The 22,544-nt window shown below is 37.5% G+C and overlaps 1 protein-coding gene across 2 annotated transcripts in view; it reads right to left on the bottom strand.

Annotated features, from left to right (window-relative positions):
- The window catches only part of SLC25A12 (solute carrier family 25 member 12), a 46,552-nt gene extending 25,191 nt beyond the window's left edge, over positions 1-21,361 (bottom strand). The window contains exons 1-6 of one of the 2 annotated variants that reach the window (XM_066189944.1): positions 21,282-21,361; positions 20,755-20,808; positions 16,656-16,798; positions 11,423-11,538; positions 2,771-2,910; positions 145-291 (exon numbers count right to left, since the gene is read on the bottom strand). In XM_066189944.1, coding sequence (XP_066046041.1) covers positions 145-291; positions 2,771-2,910; positions 11,423-11,538; positions 16,656-16,798; positions 20,755-20,808; positions 21,282-21,293 — 612 coding nt within the window. In that variant the 5' untranslated portion in view covers positions 21,294-21,361. The remainder of the gene's footprint in view (positions 1-144; positions 292-2,770; positions 2,911-11,422; positions 11,539-16,655; positions 16,799-20,754; positions 20,809-21,281) is intronic. The other variant, XM_066189943.1, reaches the window with a different exon arrangement.
- Between the last annotated feature and the right edge of the window lie 1,183 nt (positions 21,362-22,544).

Here is a 22,544-nt window from a genome sequence, read left to right as displayed (position 1 = left end):
CCCACTCTATTATGAAGCTGATAATCTCTAGCACCAAGGCAGTGAGTGATAAACAGGTAGAAGACGAAGTGGGAGAGAAGCAGTGCCACCTTCAAACATCACAGCCATTAAACACTGAATTCAAGGAATTTTTTTAACACTTACTGAAACTAAATTTTCTTCCACAAATGGAGTGAGCATATGGGAGCGAATGGTAACCATGATCTCGTTGAAGTCCAGCCCAGTTATCAGACCACTTTTACTTTTGTCCTTCAAAGCAAATGCCTGTCTTGCATGTTCCGATTGCAGTTCCTAGAATGAATATTCAGAGACAGCAGATTGGGAACAAATTCTGCAACCCATTGTTCACAAAACTTTCACTAATTTCATATTTTTATGCTCCAACCTGTTGGATATAGACAATAGACATATAGACAATAGCATGCAGTTTAAACTTCAAGGCCAGCTCAACTAAAATAAGAAATCTGCATACTGATTTTATCCACAGATTCATTCCTCTGTCAAAGAAAAGCCTCAATTCAACTGTAAGGAAATATGCACTTTCACTAAATTATTTAAGAAATTAACTTCATAAACCCATGTCCTGCCTGCTATGTATTCCTTAATTAAATATTTAAGCGCCAGAAAAACTTCTGATACTGGTCTTGAAGACACAAAGTGAGCTGATCTCTTACATATCCAAGATGAAATATGACTAGGCTATTATATACTAACTCACTGGAAAATACTTGAAAAGAAACAGGAGGACAGTGAAAATTATATAATATGGATTTAGATCGCCCCAAACAGCTATCTTCCATAATGTCACAAATGGTCACTCATTTCAGACAATTTAAAACTCCTATACAAACTGTAAAAACCTTCATACAAAGATCACAGTGGTAAGCTAACCTCCCGATAATAATGATAGTTGTAAATTCCATGTCCAGAAAAAGTTGTTTCCTTCTATTCAAGCAAACAATAAAGTCCATTCAGCTGTCATTCAGACCTCTAGAAGCCACTAAAAAAATGACCACATTCTGACAGACAGTAAGAAGAGGGCAAACCATCTAGCTTATATCACCTTTACAGTAATTTCTCAACTCTCATGACCTCATGAACAACATTTTCTAGATCAGGGTACAACAAACCCACTCTGATTCAAGTCCCAAATCCCAAAAGACCGAAAGAGAAAAACAATCTTATATAAAAGGATGGATAAAAGTATCCAAATTGTGTACATACTGAAATTACTGCAAACCATACCAGCCTTCCCTACTAAAGGTTTTTATTATATGATGACAGTAAGAGGCTACTGTATCTTACATGGCAGTATCTTGGAAAAACAAACAAAAAACCGGAACAGACATTTATAACTCTGCTCTGACTTCCCGACAAACCATTTTGGAAGCAGGTGCAGAGGAGGGCCATAAAAATGATAGAGAACTGGAGCACCTCCACTATGAGAAAAAGCTCCAAGCTGGGGCTGTTCAGCCTGGAGAGGAAAAGAAAAGAGAAGGCTCCTGGGAAACCTTACTCCGGCCTTTCAATACTTATGGAGGGCTTATCAGAAAGATGATGACAGACTTTTTGGTAGGGCCTGCTGTGACAGGACAAGGGGTAATGATTTTAAACTAAATAAGGGTGGTAAAGCACTGGAACAGATTGCCCAGAGAGGTGGTACATGTTTTATCCCTAGAAACTCTCAAGGTCAGAGAGCTCTGAGCAACCTGATCTACTTGAAGACATCCCTGCAGACTGCAGGGGGGTTGGACTACATGACCTTTAAAGGTCCCTTACAACCCAAAATATTCTGTGATCCTATGAGGTATTTTTATCTTGAAAAATAATTACAGATTATGTCAAAGCACATCTATCACTCCTTACTTTTAGACAGTACATACAAAACCTTTCTTGCATCAAAGGCAGCTCTAGAAGGGCATAATCTATTTTTCTTCATGTCCACTAGACAGGCCAATATAAGTTATATCACAAGGTGGTCATTGTGTGTTAATTTATGGAACTCAGTGCAATTACCAACAACTCTGTAAACTTCCTTTCCATGAATTACAATGTAAATTTCTCCTACTTCGCTCTTTCTCCATCCTTTATACATGACATTTTCCTTTCCTTCCTTCTAGTATAATGTTCAATTCATAATATGTTTTAACTAAAATTTTTTGGCTTATCACAAAGTGCAGCTCAACAAGTGAAATTCTTTGAAGTCCAATCCCTAAAGGGTAGTTCAGCAACACCACAGGAAACCAGATTTACCTCCTGCAAGCTGGCTGCATTTAAGACTGAACTCCCAGTATGTGTGTGCTAGCATGCATGCCAGTGAGAGAAAAAAAGTGGTATTAGAATGTTTATAAAACTAAAGAAATGTTACAGAAGCTAAAACCTCTACAGGGGAGTTTTTATGGTCAATAATAACTGGCTATATTAAGGACGCTAACTTTCTCTGGTAGAGTTTAGCTTTGCTATTGAATTCCTATGAGAGAAAAAGCAGACCCTCAACTCAGTTTAACAACAATCAGTAAAATGGTTAACTTCATGAACAGTATGTTTTGTCCCATTCTTTTAAAGGATGGTATTCAAGTTACAGCACAGTGAGTACACACTGCTTACAAAACTGGTCTGGAGAAATAACAATTCACCATTAGCTGTCAGGATTAGTATCAGATAAGTATTATCGCTACCAGAATAAACTCAAATTTTATAATGGCATTAGTGTATTATTAAAAGTTAAATGAATTTCAGTTCCAACTTTGGAACAAGGGTAATAACTGACCTGAAGAAACTGAGTGAACTCTGCATAGTTAAGATGCTTCTTCCTGTTATGTCCAAAATGCAGTCGAATAAACTCACAGTCCCAGTTGAACGGGATTTGAAGATGAATAAGAGTTTGCTCAAATATTTCTTTGACATTTGCTTTGGGGAGGGAAAAACAACAGGTGAGCCTTGGGGTACAGTAAATCTACAAACATTCCAGGATGAATTAAAAAAAAAAATTATTTCAGCAGCTGTTTAAGAAGTGTTTTTAGCTTAAGAATAATTGCTAACTAAACCATTAAAGACCTGTAAAAGAACACATTTGAGACACAAATGATACATTTTGTATTACTGCATAAAACCATGGAGTGAGTGTTTTATTTAGTTTTAATTAAGAGGCAATTTCCCTCATACATGACAAATAAAAATTATTTTGCATTCTGTTATAAGAATCAATAGTGGTTCTCTGTCTCTGCCAGGAGTCAAATTAAGCCCTTTATCAAGAGCAGAAATACCTGCACTACAATCCCAGGCAATATTTGTCATACTAAGTATGGTTTGATTGAAACTTGATTATTACAATCACACTGTCTGAATATGGCTATTGAAGATAGGTGTAAGAAATGACATCTAAAACATATCATTAACTCAGCAGAAAGCACGTTATTAGATGCTTTTGATAGGGCCCTAGCACAAAAATCCAATCCTATAAAACATAATTGGTAGTCTCAGTTATTAAAATGTTTTAAGATAAGTGAAGAAGGAGATGTCCTCCTTTAAATGAAGTAAAGAAAAAACCTGCCATTTCAGATTATGGAATTCTCCACATGTATACTGTACAACTGAAATCTCAATGCTAAATATATTATCTGAATTCAGGCAAAAACAGCATCTGAAAAACAGCATGCATTATTCATACACAGCACTGCCATGCTGCAAAACAAGCCTGCTTTTTGTGCAGATTATCAAACACATGAACCGTATAACAGGACATCTACCCATACCACATGAACACTTTCCAAGATCTCCCTCACAGTACCTGAAACGGTTTACCAACCTAGAATCTGCTAACAACAGAATAAAATGTGGCATAAAATTAAAATTTAAAACAAAATACAAAATATTTAAGCTGATAACACACCTTTTACATCTTTAAACAGTTTTGCCAGACAAAACACAATGAGAAGAACTTATTATTTGATAACTCAATCAAGTCATATTTATTTGAAGTAAATGCATTGCTTTCTCTATGTTAAAGGACAACTTGATTCATTTATAGTTTCAGTTCTGTAGTCTATTAGTTCTAGAGCAGATCTAGGAAACCATTATATGTTTTCATCTTTTCAGTGAAAAAAGGAAAGGCCTAGAATATATGTCTGAAACCAGGCGTATACAGTTGGATTCCTTGGCTAGATCAGCTCCTTCACAGTTATACTGAGATTACACATTCAAAGGGCAGATTATGGCTAGTGATCAATCCTTACATAAAGGTCAAACGCAAGAGCCAACACCCTACAGTTTAAACCAGTTTCCACCACAAGGTTGGCTAAAGGACTTGTTAGGGTCAACAAGAAACCTAGAAAACTGTTGACCAAACACACAGTGCTAAACTATTCTATTTTGCCATAGCTCCTCTGAAAGTTCTGTTTGCAGCAGATTTATTCATCATTGTTGCAAACCAAGGTATGCACATTTAAATTCCCCTTTAGCACTAATTCACTGCAGCTTCTGGCCAAGCTAGAGTCTCCATGTTCTACAAACACAAACAGGACAGTGCAGCTCATTATGGAGCCTGCAAAAAGGCAATGAACCGCGAACTGAGCAGAAGACAGGCTGGCACTACTGGCTTGGCTACTAGTGTACAAACACGGTGCCAACTGGCTACTCCTTACATGTATGTAAAACTGACTTCTAATACACACTGAGCTCCACGAATGAAAACCTAGAAGAGAATGTGCTGAAGCAGCCAGAAAATTTAAATCTTATTTTCGCTTGTTTCCAATAATTACTTAACTTTAGAGAAAGATTAAAAAAGCCTCTTTTCTTTAAAAACTTAAAAATTCTGTTTTCTTACTCATCCATGTTCACTGAGACAGATTTTTCACTTGTTTTTAGTGAGACCTAAGCCCCTGGTGTTTTCGGAACTCTCAAGCATTTAACTATACTACTTAAAAAAACAAGAATCAATTTCCTATACTCAATCTTTTTCTTCATAAAGACATTAACAACTACTCATCAACGTATCTCAAGTAAAGATTCTTCAGCATATAAAAATAATATTTAAATTAATTAATAATTTTATATTTATATTTATATTCAATAGTTGAGTGTATTGGGACTTGATGAATTCCAGAAATGGCTAAACTAGCTTTAATAAACAGTATCCAAACTAGCTTGTTGCCTCTCTGAAAACTGAGGTGCCTTACCCACTTCTCTTTTCCAGGCAATCTCTCACACTCAATATATTCTGCATGTATTAAATTAGTCTAGGTTTGAAGATATACACTTGTATATAATGTTTAATTACTTCCATGTTGGCTCTGTTTATGAAACACCTGGGGTACAGAGGCAAAACTGTGTGCTTGTTGTGAAAAATCACTGAGCCACAGAATGGCTGGAGGTGGAAGGAACCTTAAAAATCCCCTAGTTCCAGCCCCCCTGACACGGGCAGGGACACCTTCCACTAGACCAGGTTGTTCAGAGCTCCATCCAGCCTGGCCTTGAGCACTTCCAGGGATGAAGCATGCACAGCTTCTCTGAGAAACCTATGCCAGTGCCTCGCCACCCCCACAGCAAAGTAACTGACCCCGTTAAACCCACGGAAACACTGAACAGCTGACCAAAGCCACCCGTGATTCTCAAACACCTCTTGTTAGGTGCTAAAACTGACTATGGCTACCCAAGAGCAGCGGTGCTTTCCTCACCCTGTATCAACAATACCTTTATGATCCAATTCTGTTGGCTCTTCTATTACATTAATAGAAATGGCTATCACCACAGCTAAGAACTTGTGTGACAAGAAGCAGCAAACAGCCAATCACATTGCAGAAATTATACACAATGTGATCATCACCTACACTTTGACCACTCTGAATTATCAACAAATGTTCAATTTTTAATTTTTTTTTCACAGTAGAAGCAAAGCACTGACAACAAAGAAAAGAGGCAACATTAATGTACAGATGCTGGCTTTGCTTTTTTTTTTTTTCCCCATCTTTCTCAGTCAAAACCTAGTAATGCTTCTAAATTAAGATAAACTACAAGTGTTTCAAATTTCCAACAGAGCTATTCTGCAGGGGGCAAACAGCAAATTATTTTTCAAGCCTTTCATTTTAGTAGGACACTTTCCAGAACGCATTCATTGTCCCTGTCAATACATGTTGCTCATTTACTAATGTCTTCTAGTCTTTGCTCACCTTTCTGTAGTGGAATTCTTTCCCACTGAGCTGATAACTTTCTTTCCAGGCTTATAGTAATGCATTTTCTTCTCAGATAGGCACATGAGTCAGAAGCCTGATGACATCCTCAACTTACCATCAGCCCCAGGAACAATAAACCTACTACTCTAGCGTACTAGTACATTACCTCCAAGGCGACACACATTCTCACAAGATTGCTTCAGAATTTCCCCACCCAATCATTTTAAACAAATTATAGATGCTTGGAGCAGCTATCTGCAGGCAGCACACACATGACTGGCTCAACTTCCATCAAACACTGTTACCTATCAGGCTCAGAAAAACGATACAAAACCTCAAAGATTCCAGGCAATAATCAATTTCATATAAGGAGGAAGAATACTTTAAATTATAAACACTATGAGGTCTCGTTGGTGGCCCATTGTGGGGATGAGCTCAATACTCCAAGTAATCCTTGTGGCAGTACCTATTATTTATTTTGACTTATCAGCTCCCCAAGAAGCAGAGTGGAAAGCTCATACAATTCCAGTGCCATCAACCTGTTAACAGTTTGCCATTCCCTCACACCAGTGATAAAAAGCAATCACACTTCTTAGGGACACAAAAATATAGAAGTGGTAAGTTTTAAGCAGCAGCATAAGTACGGTAAAGATTTGTTGTTTAACAGAGTTGTTCTGGGTTTCTTTAAATCTGCCTACTCAGTAATCTACTGTCCAATTTTTGCATATTCACTCCTAATGTACATAATGAATTTTAACATTTATGTGTTGCTATTGTTCACTATTTATGCTAAGAGCATATTTTCACTTTGAAGGATAAAATAAGGAACCACAGTTAAGGGCAAAAAGACATTTTTGTAGCACCTGATGCAGGAGAAGTGTATAAAGAGTAATCCAAATGTAATAATACAATAATTGCTTTTACATGAGAAAGTTTAAATAGAAATAGTTACATTTTATTTCTACTCTTATTTTAACAGGATTACTGATTCTGTTGAAAGAAGAATGACAGCCATAATAAAAAGCTGTCAATACATATAATTTTAACATGAAGTTCTCCTTTTCTGTTCCCTCTTGTTGAACTATGGTTTTGAAAAAACATTAGCAGTAGTAGTAGCAGTAGTAAGAGGGGTTCCCATTCTGCATCACAAAGAAGCATTCAAAACTGTACTTTAAGCCTGAAAAAAATCATAGAATGCAAAATAAAAGGAAAAAATAAAGTCTTAACAGTGATATTTCCTACATTATCTGCACGTGTTAAGCAAAAGACACTTTGAAAACAGGCAACTAATGTAGTAGAATGTAATTTAGAACTAACAGGCCAAAAAAACCAGCAGTTCTGGTTTACAGTCCTTGATGAAAATGTGGGGTTTTCCATCCTCTCCTCATGTCTGTAGTCATGTGACTGCATCTTTCTGTTTGATTTTTAAAATATATTTCCAGTCTTCATGGCTGTCAGTAATATTTTCGAAAGCAGAACTTTTAAGATTAAATCCAAATCCCAGCATTTTCAACACAACTGCCCTTTTAGATATGGTGAAGAGTGAGTACTAGAAGTGATCCCTGTTCCCTGAGAAATAACACTCATAAGCAAAGCATAAACACATATTCAACTTCTTTCTCTTGTTCTTGCCCATCTTCTTGCAGTGTTCTCAAACCCTGTGTCCTGATTAAGGGAAACCTGAACTTTCCCTCTCAGATTAAAACTTGTCTAAAAAACAGATTGGGCAAAACTTCACTATCCCTGTATACTCAAATGCTGAAACTATTAATTTGATGTTTATTATTTCAGTTCACCAGTACTGTACATTTTCTCATAGTTGCATTATGAGGCATCTGATTGCCTTCCTCCCCCCAATGCCTTTGAAGAAGATGCTGTTGTACCCTGCAAAATGGTTGTAATTAGATTTTGAGTGCAGGATGTTTTTAAAAGTCTTAAATTCAGTTCCATAAATATTTTCCAATTACCTCCAAAATAATTCTGCATACAGAAGAATCACAAACATATTTTACTTCTATCTTTCTATCCATACCAGCATGTGTATTTAACTGAAAAAGCATCTGTGAAACTCTCTCGTTCATCAGAGAATGGCTTTCTTTGTGGTGACTCTACAAGGAAGAACAGCTGGAAAATGCCTTGAAATTGTATATTCCAATTAAAAGTGATGCAGTCCAGATCACTGTATGGTGTGCCAGAGAGATAAATTACAATGAATCCTTTTACTTTCAGTTGGACAACCTATTTTACAGAGAAGTTTCACAGATAATCACAGACTTCACCTTTTAAACACAGTAAAGATTATCTGCTTCAACATCAGAAAAAAACAAATAGCTTGAGCAGATTTAATATTCAGGTTTGCTTTAACCTGAATTCAGGTCAGAAGACCTGCACAGAAAAGAAATAAAAATAATATTCCTTAGCAGAATAGTGTTAATTTTATGGAGTGTTTTTGAGTATTTCACTCATCTTAAATAGCACAGTCAATACATTCCACAATCAAAGGAGCAAAGCGCTTGTCAGTCTTCTCTGGCTACAGACAACAACCTGAAAAAAAAACCCCACTTGTCTTCATCAGCTTTAGCTGTTAGCATTTAAATATTTTATGGATAATGCAGTATTGTAAGGGCTCAGCAGCAACACATTTAGCATAAAATATTCACTATGGAAGCACTGATGAAGATGTAGGAGCACTTGGTTAGGAATACATGCTTTTTCTCTACTTCTCCATGATTAAAAACTTGTTTAAACCACACTGTCACTTGTATCAATGGGTTACTAAAACAGTCATTTTACTGCTTTTTATTATCCAAGCTGACAGCAAGTCCAGTGCAGGTGAAACACATAGAGAGTACTGAGCATGCTGTGCAGTTTGCTCGGGCAAAGTAGGTCCACTTTAATGTTCTTGCAATGGATCTACTTTAAAAACGTTGCAGAATACCAACTACACTTCTATGGCAGTCGTTCATACAGGATTTCTGGATATCCAAAGCTCCTGGAAAAGTGTCCCAAAGCAGTAAGAAAATAGTAGATGACATTAAAGTGATAGAAGGCTTCATGTTTCAACATGATATGGCAAACAAAGACAGTGATTAACGTAGTAAACAAGTATTTCGACAAAACTGCATCTTAAGTCTTCTTCAAAGACAGTTCTTCTGTGACAACAGTTTCATCAATGGAGAGTTGGAAGCTAAGTATTTTAAGAGTAGCAGACTGAGGGTCAAGATGACTGTAAAATGCTGAAGTGCTTGAGAATGGCTCAAAATCACGTCAGTAAATAAATCCTAAACAGAAGTGAACCAACCCATCTAGAGCAGCTTGCTTTCAAAAACAGAGACAGTTCCAAAATTCAACAAGCACACTTAACTTCCCCCAGAAAACTGAAAATTAGAGTAGAGCGTATTTTTTGAGAACATGTTACCTCACACAAGGCCAGCGTTGGTTCTAGTTACTGGTGTAACAGACCCCACTTGATTCCGTCCCTTACTTTCGATGCACAGGGCAGAAAAACCACAGTAAATCCATGTTGCTTCTGGCAAGACTTACTGGTTTGAGACAGCTTTGGTATCAATGCAATCACATCCACAGAGCATTTCATCTGAGCTAGAAAATCTTGACTTACGTTTGCTCTTATAACCAACACAGTTTAAGTGCAGACTGCATACAGTACGCAGTCCATAAAAGACCTGACTTGTCTGATGGTGATTCTCACACCAATTGGCAAAACTTACTCCATTTCAGTATATTTCCAATCATTTACTAAAACTTTTAACTTTAAAACTTATGTTTCTATATTGTCCAGTTTTTACATGAAACTAAACCCTGTCCTTTCTGCTTATGTGGTATGAAAATGAAAGGGTACATTTATAAAACAGCCATAAGACTGACTTGGAAACTGACTGCAGGGTTACCATATTCTGAAGACGTCACAGATCATCATTCACATTTTTCACAGTTGTATTAATATGTATGATATGCATATGAAGTAAAAGTAGCACATGTTACAAACAAAGACAAAAAAGCAGCAGTGAATGTGCAAACTGTAGCACAAAAAATATGTACTATGTTATGTTAATAGAATAGTGTTAAATATAGTAATATTTGCAATTAATTTTGTAAAAAAATCCAATAAACCAGTAGTGAATTAAAAATTTCCTCAAGAATTTCCTTTCCTTCCTATTTCAAGTGTGTTCATGAGAGCTACCAAGTTCAAACCCCCATTTTGTAAGATTATTAAATAAACCACTGTTAACATGGTCACACTGGTTGTAGTAGTTTGTCCAAATCCTAATGACTGCATTTACTGACTTCACCTTTATTTAATTTTTAAGATTTTCTTTTCAAGATGTTGTGCACCCGAACTGCTTAGTACCTGACTCTTCAGTTAATGATGTAATTTAACAGGAATCATAAGTCAAACAATTTGTTTCCATAAAAAGACCTTTGCTTTTTTTTTCCCAACAAGTTACAGCAATTTTCATAATAATGAAATAGTACAAACACCAAGTGGTTACAAATCCAAGCAGTTTGTATTTTCTTTATTGAGTGCTTTATTATTTTGGATAGAAATAACATTTAATTCTCATTCCATTTTATTAAAATTCTTACCATTGATTTATCTAATTTTCATAAACATGAAGCTTTAAAAATAAAGCCTAATCCTCCTTAAACTGCATTGTTAGTAACACTTATTTAGCAAAATCACAAAGCAGTATAGTTAGCCTCAAGACTTTGGTCTAGTTACTAATATATGTGATTAGGTAACAAAACCAAAGGCCAGATTTTCTTCCTAATTTTTCAAGTATATGATCTAGTCATAAGTTACACTTATAACATTAAAGTAAGGTTTGCTCCTCAAGAAAAGGAATTTCATACATTTCCTGTATGAAATGACAATTATTCAAAGGTATGTGAAGATCCATCCATACCATATCTTAAAACTCCCTCATGGCTGAAGGAGTTTGAGGTCCAGGATATAGAATTTTACTCAGGATGACACTGAACATTGCTGTATTTACTACTTCAGGAAAATGGAAAACCTTGATTCAAGAAGACAGAGAAAAATGTATTTTGTCTCTGTGTACTTCTTAAGTTTGAAATGGGAGAGAAAAAGAAGTTCTACTCATGCGGAGTCTTAGGAAAAGAGTACAGTACTGCACAAAATGCATTTCTATGCACCTGTGGTCATGAACCATTATTATGACAGATACTACTATAATCACTTTCTTAAAACTTTTTTCTTTAGGTATTCTTACCAAATGTTACTTCTCCATTGCCATTCCTGTCAAATAACTGAAAAGCAACAATGAATATTGCATCTGGAGTACACAAAACTGATTCAAATGCCAAAAATTCTTGGAAGGAAATTAACCTAGAAAGGAAAACAGAAAAGTTATAAAGATTTTTTTTTAATTGTTCATAATACCAATGATAATTTGCATTTGATACTCTTGAAAAAAGTGTGATACAAATAGTAAATAAAATTCTAACTTAAAATAATTAACACTCTAGAGACTGAAAAGTATGTTACGTTTAAATGGTTAACATTTATGCAACTCAGTTTCTTCCCCTATGAAGCCACTGAATTCTCACTGAACGCCTACAGGTTATTGCTTCTTAATTATAAATGTAATCAGCACCTGAAAATTAAGACATAAAAACACCACAAAAATTCTAACAGCAGGAAATTTACAGCTCTGTCATTGTATTACTACATATGTGTATCTACTAAGAAAAGATACTGTAGTGCAAGTACAGGAATACACTATAAAACACAGAGGTTCAGAAAAAGTTACACTTTACTATGCATTTGGAAAGAATCCTACACTCCAAAAATAACATGAATGGTCAAGTCACGTACTCAGGGCCAAACATAAAACATCTGGACTCAAGGACAGACATGACAAGGCAGTGGAGAATGTGAGTGTAACAGCAGACCACAACATCCTGAGCTGGGTATGCAAGACAGTCACTGTGCTGTGACTCAGGATGCACTGGTAAATCCAAGTCCTTGTGGTCACCACATATAAACTCAGACTTGAATGTATGCACAGGCATCTTATTAGGATAATAAGTAACTTTTCTAGAGAAACTCTACTTATTCTGACTAATATATATTAAAAAAAAAGCCTTCAGAAGGCATCCAAATGCTGTATGTATGAACAGCTGCAGAAAGATAAACCTGATTAAGTAAGATTAGCTTACTAAGCATAGATAAAGAACAATGCTGGCACAAGAAAATAATGGGATAAATGACAGGATATATATTTGTCCTGGGTTGAAGTATATTCTATCACCATCTTCAAGAACTGTTGAAACCAGGTGAGGCAGTGCTCCCTGCCTCCTCCACTCTGGCTTATCTTCTGTTAATGGGCCATCAGCACCTTTGCTACACAGCTCACAGATAACCCCCTCCTGGACTACCTCCTGTTAATGGGCCCATCAGGCCTTATCACATGACTCACCATCCCATTGTGAGATCCTCCGCCCAGAGGGAGAAACCAAGCATTCCAGCCTGGATATAAGCTGAGACTCTGAACACCAGGGGGGCGCTTACCCACTGGATTCCCAGAGGACCCGAGCTACCAGACTTTTCTACAGGATCACTGCTTCAGGAAGACCACCTCATCTGGACTGCTTCCATCACTACGCTCAGGTTGTATTCTGACTCTGTCAGTGGTCTTTTGTATTATTGCATTGATTTTATTTTACTTTCTTTCCTTTTTTTCTTTTTTTTCCTATTAAATTGTATTTCTGACTTGGAGCCTCTCATTTGTTTTGCCTTCAAACTACTACAATATTTTAGCATTAAACAATCAATGGGAATAAGAATTTCAATTACATCTTTTATATTCAACAAAAAATTTACTATGTATCAGTAATTGCTGTTAAAGCAGAGAGTATCACTGTTTCCTAGAAATTTTCCTAGAGAATGTACATAATTGATCTCAACTTAGTATTCATCATATGAGATCATTAGCTCATAGTGATTACTTCAAACATTACTGCTCACTGCTAAAGAGCCAATTATAAAGTCTGTTCCTCACAGGAAAAAAAAAAAAAATCACAATATTCACACCATTCATTAGGACATCTAGTCTTTCTCTAAGTACACATGAAGCAGAATTGATATACTTTAAAAAGGTTAAATACATTAACATTCTTGTATATAGGCACTGCATAAGAAAGACAGGAAAAAAACTAGTGACTTTGAAAATAATTAATGAAGATACTGAAAATACAAAATTATCATATTTACCGCATTTTAGCCAGAAAAATCAGAGATATGAGAACGGCTCTTCACATGCAAAGTCAATTTCATCCAAAGGATGATCTTGATAAATAAACGGTTAGCATCAAAGAAACAAATGTTCCTTTAAAATAATTGTAAATACTATCATTTCAAAATACATTTCACAGACGTGCATAAAGCTGACACACAAATTAACTCCTAACCAGGAAGCTTTATAACTGACAAAATCAAGTGCTGATCTCTGCAGAATGCATTTGTAGAAGCCTGAACCTGAGAGAAGATGCCTTCACCAGTCTCACTATAACAGTGCCTACAGCAAAAGGAGATAGACACATCCAATTCCCTTTCCACATATCCAACTTGCAAGGCCTGAGAGCAGGGACAGCCTCTGTGATCCTCCACGAGCCACTAGGGCAGAGATAACAGGACGTGGATTGAACAGAATGATGGAGCTTCCCACCCAATCACTACTCAAGCATCATCCAGTGAACCCACTGCATTACAGAGTCCAGAACAATATAAAATCACTCACCTTTCGTTTTATCCGTAACATTTTTAAAAATTTATTTTCCTCTGATTTCTTCTGTACTGCTAGCCCTTAAAAGCACACAAAGTAACCCATGTGTTTGCAACTCTTCTCCATCTTTCCTTTTTCCCTACTACAAGTATTTTCTAATTTTTCCCTACACAACATAGCTTTTTAGACATTATGTATAGCTCTGTTGTGACTCTCCATTAGGTGAAATATGAACTCTTTCTTGGAGACTAAAGAACACATTTCAGATTTGGTTTTAGCACATATATGCATGTAAGTATATTCTTCAGAGAGGCAATTTATCCTAATTTCAAAACCAGTGCCTGCAGCCTGAAGACACAGGAGTGCTTTCAGCATCACTGAAATCCTATTGTACTAGGTAACAGTACATATAGATAACAGGCAAGTTTAAACCAAGTTCTAATTTAGAGGTCATCACATAGATTTCTAGCAACACGCACTTGTAACAATGAGGAATAAACATTTTCGAAATGAACAGTCATCTGTTTTAAGAACTACCTTAGTGACTTCCACTAAAGCAAACCAGTCTTGTACAGCAGTAATGGGAGAAGGCAATAGTGCTCTGGAACAGCTAAGTAAGGATCAAGTTACCATTAGAAAAATGTAAAACCACTTTTTTTTAAACACATGCCTACAGAGCGCCAGTTCCAAAATGTGCTGTTTCTGTAAAGTGCCAAACTTAAACCTAAAAGAAATAAAAAATATTAACAATGGAAGCAACCATCAACACTCTGGAGTATTTATTTCAAGGGCAAGCAAGGCTAAGAGAATATGATAGCAGGAATGAAATTTTGTAACAGACCCAAAGCTTCTCAGTGACTTGCTGCATGACACTGGGCTGTCATTTAATGTAAAACTGTATATACAGAGCAGGAGTATTGGTTCTTCCTTGGACTTCATAAAGTAAGTCCATGGAAAGATGCAATGCATCCTGGAATTCAATTGAAGACTCCAATAGTTATTCATGCTACTAGAGTCTGGATTTTGATATATTATAGCTCACTACAAATGAAAGAATGTGAATGTAAAAAAAACCCTGATGTTGATAATGGGGCTATAACAAATTCTTCACACGAAATATAGATTAAATATAAATATAGATTAAAACATTTAGAAAATAAGTTTCAGACAAGTATTCAAACACAAACATTCTACACTTTGAACTGCAATGCAGTGCAAAATAAAAATTCCACTCTTCCCATAAAGAAGGTGGTAAAGCACACTTACCCATACGTGATTATCTCACTTCAAATATTACTTGGATTAAAAAAAACAAAAAAAACCCAAAAAATCAACAAAAATCTTACTCACAGAGAAAGTAACAAAAAAGCAATGCTTAAAAGTTCTGTTGTTGCATTAAAACAAACTGATTTCCTACTGTACGAAAGACCCCTTTATAAGATGTTTTCCAAAGAAATGCACACCGTAAAAGATAACCAACAGCTTTCAGAGAAACAATATGCTAAGCGTGTTGGTTTACTTTATCAATTAAACTATTATTTGAACAGATACATACAAAATTACCTTTTTAATCCATAATAAAGCAACAAACTGCAGCCATGTATTGGAAACAGAGACAGGTTACTAAGATTCATCAAATATATTATCAAAGTGCTGCAGTCTTATGGAAAGCAAAATCATATAGCATTACATCAAACAGGAAATCCTATATTTGTCATTTAGATTAAGAAGTACATACAATTTCAGCTCCATAGCACAGATACTCTGCAAGCTGCCCAGGATACTAAGCAAACTAATAAAATGCTCTACAGCAGAATGCAGGAAAACAAACCCAAAATTTAGGTAACCAAGGAAATTAAGGAGTTTTCAACTTAAAATAAGTTATATTTACATATTTACAAATGTATTGTATACTGCTTTAACAGCATTTTCTTCTCAAAAAAATAACAACTCACTCCTGCATTCTTGAGCTCTTCTCTGATCCATCTTAACTTCTCTCTTTACTTTAACTATGTCCAGGCCTCCTACTACAATCCAAGGCCAAAAGTAGAAGCCTACATAAAGTAAAAGAGAAGGCTCCTTGGAAAACAAATGAGTTAGAGGACACTACCTCAGCAGAGCAGGCATTTTGTAAATTAGTTTCAGGGAACTGTCTGAAAGCAAGCAGGAGCATCGGTAAGCACAGCTGGAAAAGCTTTATGTGGTGTGACCTGATCTTCATCAGGCAAACAACTTCTTCCTTCAGAAATCCACTAGTGTCTCTCTTTTCTAAAAGTCAGCACTTTTCAGAAGACCTCAGTGGTTGGATTTGAATTGTACACCACAGAAATAAGAAAGCTCTTCCGTATTTTTGTGTTTAATTACAGGTACTGAAGACTTTACAAAGTACCTGATGATGGACACAGACATACAGAAATAAACTTTTCTAAGGCAACCATACTACACTTACCTGCTGTTCAACTTCCTCAGCTTTTGTAGAATTTAACAAAATATCATCAAAATAAATCTTAGCTTTAAAAAAATCCGTGCTAAACCCCATAACTTTTTCTCAGTTTTCACAAATTCATAGTCTATTGTACTTGTGAAAAAGCTTCTCATTTAAATAAGCCTAAAGTGTAGTAAAATCAATAACGCATTTTAGAACACGAAGTTATCAAACTCATGCACTCACACATTTAACAATGCACTACAAGTTTCATATGGAAAGCAAAATTCTCACCCATCCTTAGTTTGATCTGCCACTCCGGCCAAGAGCTGCACTGTTTTAGGATTGTGATGCGGATCTGTATGAAGTCCCAGGTATTTCTGCACAAAATCCTCTGGGGTCATGTAATGCTCACCATCCTTCTCAACACTTGCATACTACAGTAAAAATCAAAAACCAAAGCCACACAAACAAAAATTAATCCATTTAGATGCTAATTATCAATGATGACCAGAGTAGTATCTTTACTGAATATAACTTAAAATGGTGCACAACTCTCTGCACACAACTGCTCTGACATTAAAGGGCTGGATTAAACTAAAGGTGTTACTGTATTAGCTTTATACTACCAACAGTCAGGTTTCCCTGTACGGTAGATGTGTTCACATAATGACCAGTATCTTCTAACTAGAAGAAAACTACATATTTCAGAAACTGTCAGGTAATTGCAAAAATCTCTAAAAATTACAACCATGCTATAGCGTTCCATTTGTAGCTACACTGAAAACACAGCACGTAAATTTTCTTACAATTTCTAGTGGCAGATATCTTCTGAAAAATTGTTCCTGATCTTAATATATTAATTTTGGAAAACATAAATTATTTCTTTTCTCTTTCTGTGAGAAATAAATGTTCAGAATAATTTTTATCCTGAAACTAATGTTTTTAAGGATAAATTTACACACACAGTGCTTGCTTCAGCATCTCATGTATCTCTTCTACAATATCAGCTCCTCACATCACCTCATCAGCTCTTCCTCTTCCACTCTACAGCTGGGATGACAGCTGTTTGCAAGACTGGACTTTAAACCAGATTACTGAATTTAGGGAGAATTAAAATAGAGTATTTCCACTAAAAAAAGGAACACAAAGCAGTGGACAGGAATCCCTTAATTCAGCACTACTGCCAATACGACAGCATAACGAAACTGTGGCTTCCTTGAATCAACTCTGAAAGGTTCTCCTCTCAGGTGTACACACAAGTGACTGAAAAATGCCTTACGAAGCACAATTCTGCTGCAAGACATGAAATCCAAAGAAAATGTTATGTATGAAGACCCTTCAAACATGCAGAGCATGGAACATATCTTCAAGAATCACTGAAGGCAACTGCGTGACAGTAGAGTGCATACTGAAGACAGTCAAAACCTAAACACCACCTTTTTTTCTCAAGACACCAATTTACCTGAGTTTATCACAGATAATAATTTATAATAATACCTTCCACTATAAAAACTGTTTGGAGGAAGTTTTGTTTAAAAAAATTTGAGACAAAAATAATTAACTGACAGATACATTGAGCTCCATATGAGAAGGTCATGGCATTTTGGAAGAGTTTGGCAGCTAGTCAATAAATTAGGGCCCGACAAAGTAGCTAAGCATGTTCATATATTAGTCCTGTGTTTGCACCAGATAACTTACGTCAAGAATCTTTTAGCCCAATTTTAAATTATAACCTAATTTGAATATAAAACATAACACATCAATTAAATTTGTGTTCTTCTCAGTCTTGAACTCTGTTACTTTATAACACAAAATTTTAGTATACATTTGCAGATTGCCTCAGGTAAGCACTTGATGAATTTCCATGAGACTTTTTTTTAAAACATCCTCACATAAGACAAACATACAAACCCCCTACTCTAGTTTACAAGCTGATGCTAGGTATCACCACACTTTCAGAAACAATGCTTTGGAAATCTCTTTTTGTTTCCTTCTCCACCTTGCTTGAACAGGTTACACCAGAATTTAACGGGCAGGGAATAATTCAACAATATTTTCCAAATGCTGACTGTGTCTTGTCTAAGAAAAATAATGAAGATTCGCTAAGAAATCTGGTAACTGTTTTTCCACTCAACTCTTTTATCCTTCTGTGATAATTTGTTACAAAATTGGTTCTTTTATGGTTGTTTCTGAAGCCTGTGGTTAGCAAACACCTAAGAGGTAACTTATTCTATGGTGCACAGACATGACATTTCAATGCCTGCATTTCACAGTTACAGGATTAAGAGAAACAGCACATCTTTTCAATGCAAGTCAAATTTCGTCTTTTTACAGTTTAAAACAGTTAGAAGAAGCAGATAGCACCCTTCAGAAATTCTGAAGAGAAAGGTATAAACCAAATATCCTTTAAGATACAACATAAACTGCACAGTGAGAGGCAGGTATAACACTAGAAGACAAGCATGAAGAGAAGGAAATTTAAGTAGGCTCTATGATTAAGGTGGATGGTGATGAGGCCTAGAGCTCACATCTTCCCTTCTAACCATTTCCAAGGGAAGCCAAATTTAGGAAGGAATGCACGACCTTTAGCTGAAGCTCACAGAAGAGGCCAGTACTCTCAGCAAAGAGTATAACATATCTGACCCCTAAACACTTGCAATATTTCATAACAAGACTTTCTGCAACTTAGTCTTGAAAAGAATGATTCTCTTTTGATTTAAAGCCTGCAACTAAGTTCAATTTCTAAGCATCAAACAAAAACACAATTTCAAAGTCAACAGAATGCAGAAGAAATACAAACTCTTTTTCTGTACTTCTTTTTTTTACTGCAAAATCTCAGATACTCAAAGGGAGAGAGGAGAGCTGTCCTATTTTTCATTCCTCAGAGCACCAAACAATCCACAACTTCCCTTGCACGCTTCTCTGAAGAAAACAAGATAGACATTCTTTGGGGAAGACCAAAAAGTCAATTTTAAAAAACAGACTGCTTTTTAGGTCAATAAAACTAATACTGTCAGGAAGAAAATGTCAACATCTAGTGGTACAATGTTCTTCCTCTCCACTGTTCTCTGTATGACTACTATCAAGAACTTCAACTGTTTATTTCCAGAAGCAAGAACTTCTACTGACTGGATGTCAAGAATCACACAGAGTTCACTTTTACAATTGATTAGAGTGTTTTGACACCTCATTTAACTTTTTCTCATTCAAATGTGCAAAAGTATCTTGCAAGAAGTTGGGAAAAGATGTTGTAGAATCACATTTTTATACTGTATTAATATATGTTTTAAAAGTTATATTTTGATGTTGCTAATTTTATTAACATACTCTACTGTAATCTTTATCCACAAAAGCTGAATGCCCTGTCAATCAAAAATGAACCTGTGCTGGAGTATTTTATACTAGAAACTACATGTTGAGCTTCCAGAGTTTGATGCCAGCATTCTAAGTTTTGGCACTCCAGCAACGTTACAGTGTAATCCAGTAAGCAAAAGAAAAGGCCACCAAAATTATGGCTGGGATATAACTCCTCTCTCTCAGGCAAAAAAGTCTCTCTGACTACTCATCATTTATGGAAATTGTCAGATGGTATAGCAGAATCAGAAGATAGGTATAACTAGTTAAATAATAGGTTTTATTATTCACAGTACTAGCTCTAATTTTATACTCTTAATTTTTAAATAGTGAAAAGCTTCTTAAATATACTGTCTAACACTCAATATTGGCAGAAAAAAAGATATGCTAGTCATTTTGAAATATCCTATTTAGGCCCTATTATGGACCTAAAACACAGCTCTTGTTCCTCACATTCCATATGCCCGATTCAAACCTTAGCATCAAAGTTTTAGGATTGACTGCACTTTCCTTTCTGATCATGCTTTACTGAAACTACAGGAGTGAAGAAACCTTCAAACTATTATTTATATAAGTCAATTCTCAGGGCCTGCAAGGGACAATATTACAAAATATATAAATCTTGACAAATCAATTTCAAGTTCTAAAAACATTGCCAGTGGCCCAAACATTTGTAAGAAGACGTATAAATCCCAAGGACAAAACATACAGCCATGGAAGAAGAATGTTTTTGAATTCTATAAAGGTGTATTTAAAAAAAAAAAAAACAACAACAGTACTTTGTTACAATTATTTGCTTTATAGAGAATTAGAAATTACTTCAGGAAGTTATTTAATATTATAATTTGGAAATGGTTATCACAATTTGTGCCAGCAGCAGTTTCTCCTCAATGCCTGACAGCCTCTTCAATACACAGTGCCTGCAAAGTGAACTTTTAAGTGTCCCACCAGCACGACATGCGTTTGATGCCGTGGCAAACTGCTGGAACTGCAAAACGCAGAAGTCTGACACTCAAACAACATTAGCTCTTTTTACCTGCAAAAAAATATTTCGTAGTTCAGCAGGATCCGCTCTTTTGGTTGAATGCACCTGTAAACACAAGCAAATTAATGCTTAGCCGGGCTACTGTCAGAGCGCAGACAAACCCGCCCGCCGGCCAAAGGCAATACGGGGTGCCCTGTCAGCCCGACAGGCCCAGCCTCAGCCATGACCGCGCCGCGCTGCCGCGGGACGGCACCGGGCTCCGCGCCGGTGACAGCTGTCAGCACCGGGCTGCCTGCGAGCGCCGCCGAGCCCCGGCCCCACAGGACACCCAGCACCGCCGCCGCCGCCCCGGGGACCCCGGCCCGCGCCCCCCGGGGCACTCCGGCGGGCGGGGGCAGCGCGGGCTGCGCTGCCGCTCCCCCGGGGCCGCCCCGCCATCATCGCGCCCGGCGGCGCCGTTCCCCGGCCCCCGCGGGAATCCCGCGGCGGCGGCGGCGGCCGCCTCCCCCCGCCTGCCCCCGGCCCCGCGCAGGATCCGCCCGACTCCTCCCGCCACCAGCGGCGGGTAGGAGAGTCACCTTGACCGCCATGCTGCGCCCGCCGAGGAGGAGGAGGAGGAGGAGGAGCCGCCCGCCCGCCGCGCCGCCGCAGCAGCCGCCGCCTCAGCGCAGCGCTGGGGGTGAGCGCCCTGCCCCGCCCCGGCCCCGCCCCGGCCCCGCCCCGCCCCCGCCCCGCCCCGGCCCCGCCCCGGCCCCGAGCGCCGGCCGCCTCCGCCCCGCCACGGCACCGGGTGTGCGGCCTGGGCCGGGGGCTGCTGGTGGCACCTCCACAGCGCAAAACGGAGCCTTTTTAAATGCTGCTGAATCTCATTTCTGGCGTAACAGATGCAGCCGTGCCCCTGAGCGTCAGCAGGGGTGTACCTGTTGGTTTCAAGCGCCGAAACCGTTCATAGACTGATGTTCGGGCAGCTTGGCTGCAAATCGGCTGTAGTTCCATATTTCAAACATAGAACCAGAGGCCCAAAATCTGGCTGGAACTCAGTAACTTCTGACAGGGTCTTATAATCTTTTATCAGCAGACCACACATATGCTTTACACTTCAAAATGAAAAGCATGAAGGTCACAGCCTTAAGAAAGGGTAAGTTTATACTTTGTTTCAACAGTTCAAGCAGTGCTTATAAAACCTGACTTAAATGATACTGCATATTTTGTCTTGCTGTGCTATTTTAAGGGCCCAACAAAGTGTCTTTCATTAGATGCCACTGGAAAACATTAAAAAGGGCAGATTCTGGTACTCCTCAAATAACATAGTGAGACATTAAACTACAATACAGTAGCTGGTAGTTTATAATCATGGTCATGAAACAATGACTCACTTGAGTGTCATACAACTTTTCTCTGGAAAACAACTTCTTTTAGTTATTACACGTCAACAAAAACTTTCTGCATATATCCTAGAGTTCGTATACTACATATATGCCTATGTCCCAGCTGACAGCAGGAACAGTTTTGCTAGAAATATGCCTATTTGGTAAGCATCTTGTTCAGCAAATCCATGTATATATATGCTAGCTGCAGAGTGTCGTGGTTTAACCCTAGCCAGCAGCCAAGCCCCACACAGTCACTTGTTCCCCACCAACAGGACTGGTGAGAGAATTGGAAGAGTAGCAAGTAGAAAAATCGTGGGTTGAGATACAGTTTAATAGGAAACGCAAAAGCCACGCATATAAGCAAAGCAAAATAAGGAATTAATTCATTGCTTCCCACATGCAGAAAGGTGTTCAGCCATCTGCAGTAGGGCAGGGCTTCATCACCTCCAGCAGTTACTTGGGAAGACAATC

Source organism: Chamaea fasciata, unplaced genomic scaffold (assembly GCF_029207755.1).
Source record: "Chamaea fasciata isolate MVZ Bird 193981 ecotype frontalis unplaced genomic scaffold, bChaFas1.0.hap1 SCAF_8, whole genome shotgun sequence".
NCBI classification, from domain to species: domain Eukaryota; kingdom Metazoa; phylum Chordata; class Aves; order Passeriformes; family Sylviidae; genus Chamaea; species Chamaea fasciata.
Note: the sequence above shows the minus strand (reverse complement) of the source record. Positions and strands in the feature narration are given on the sequence as shown.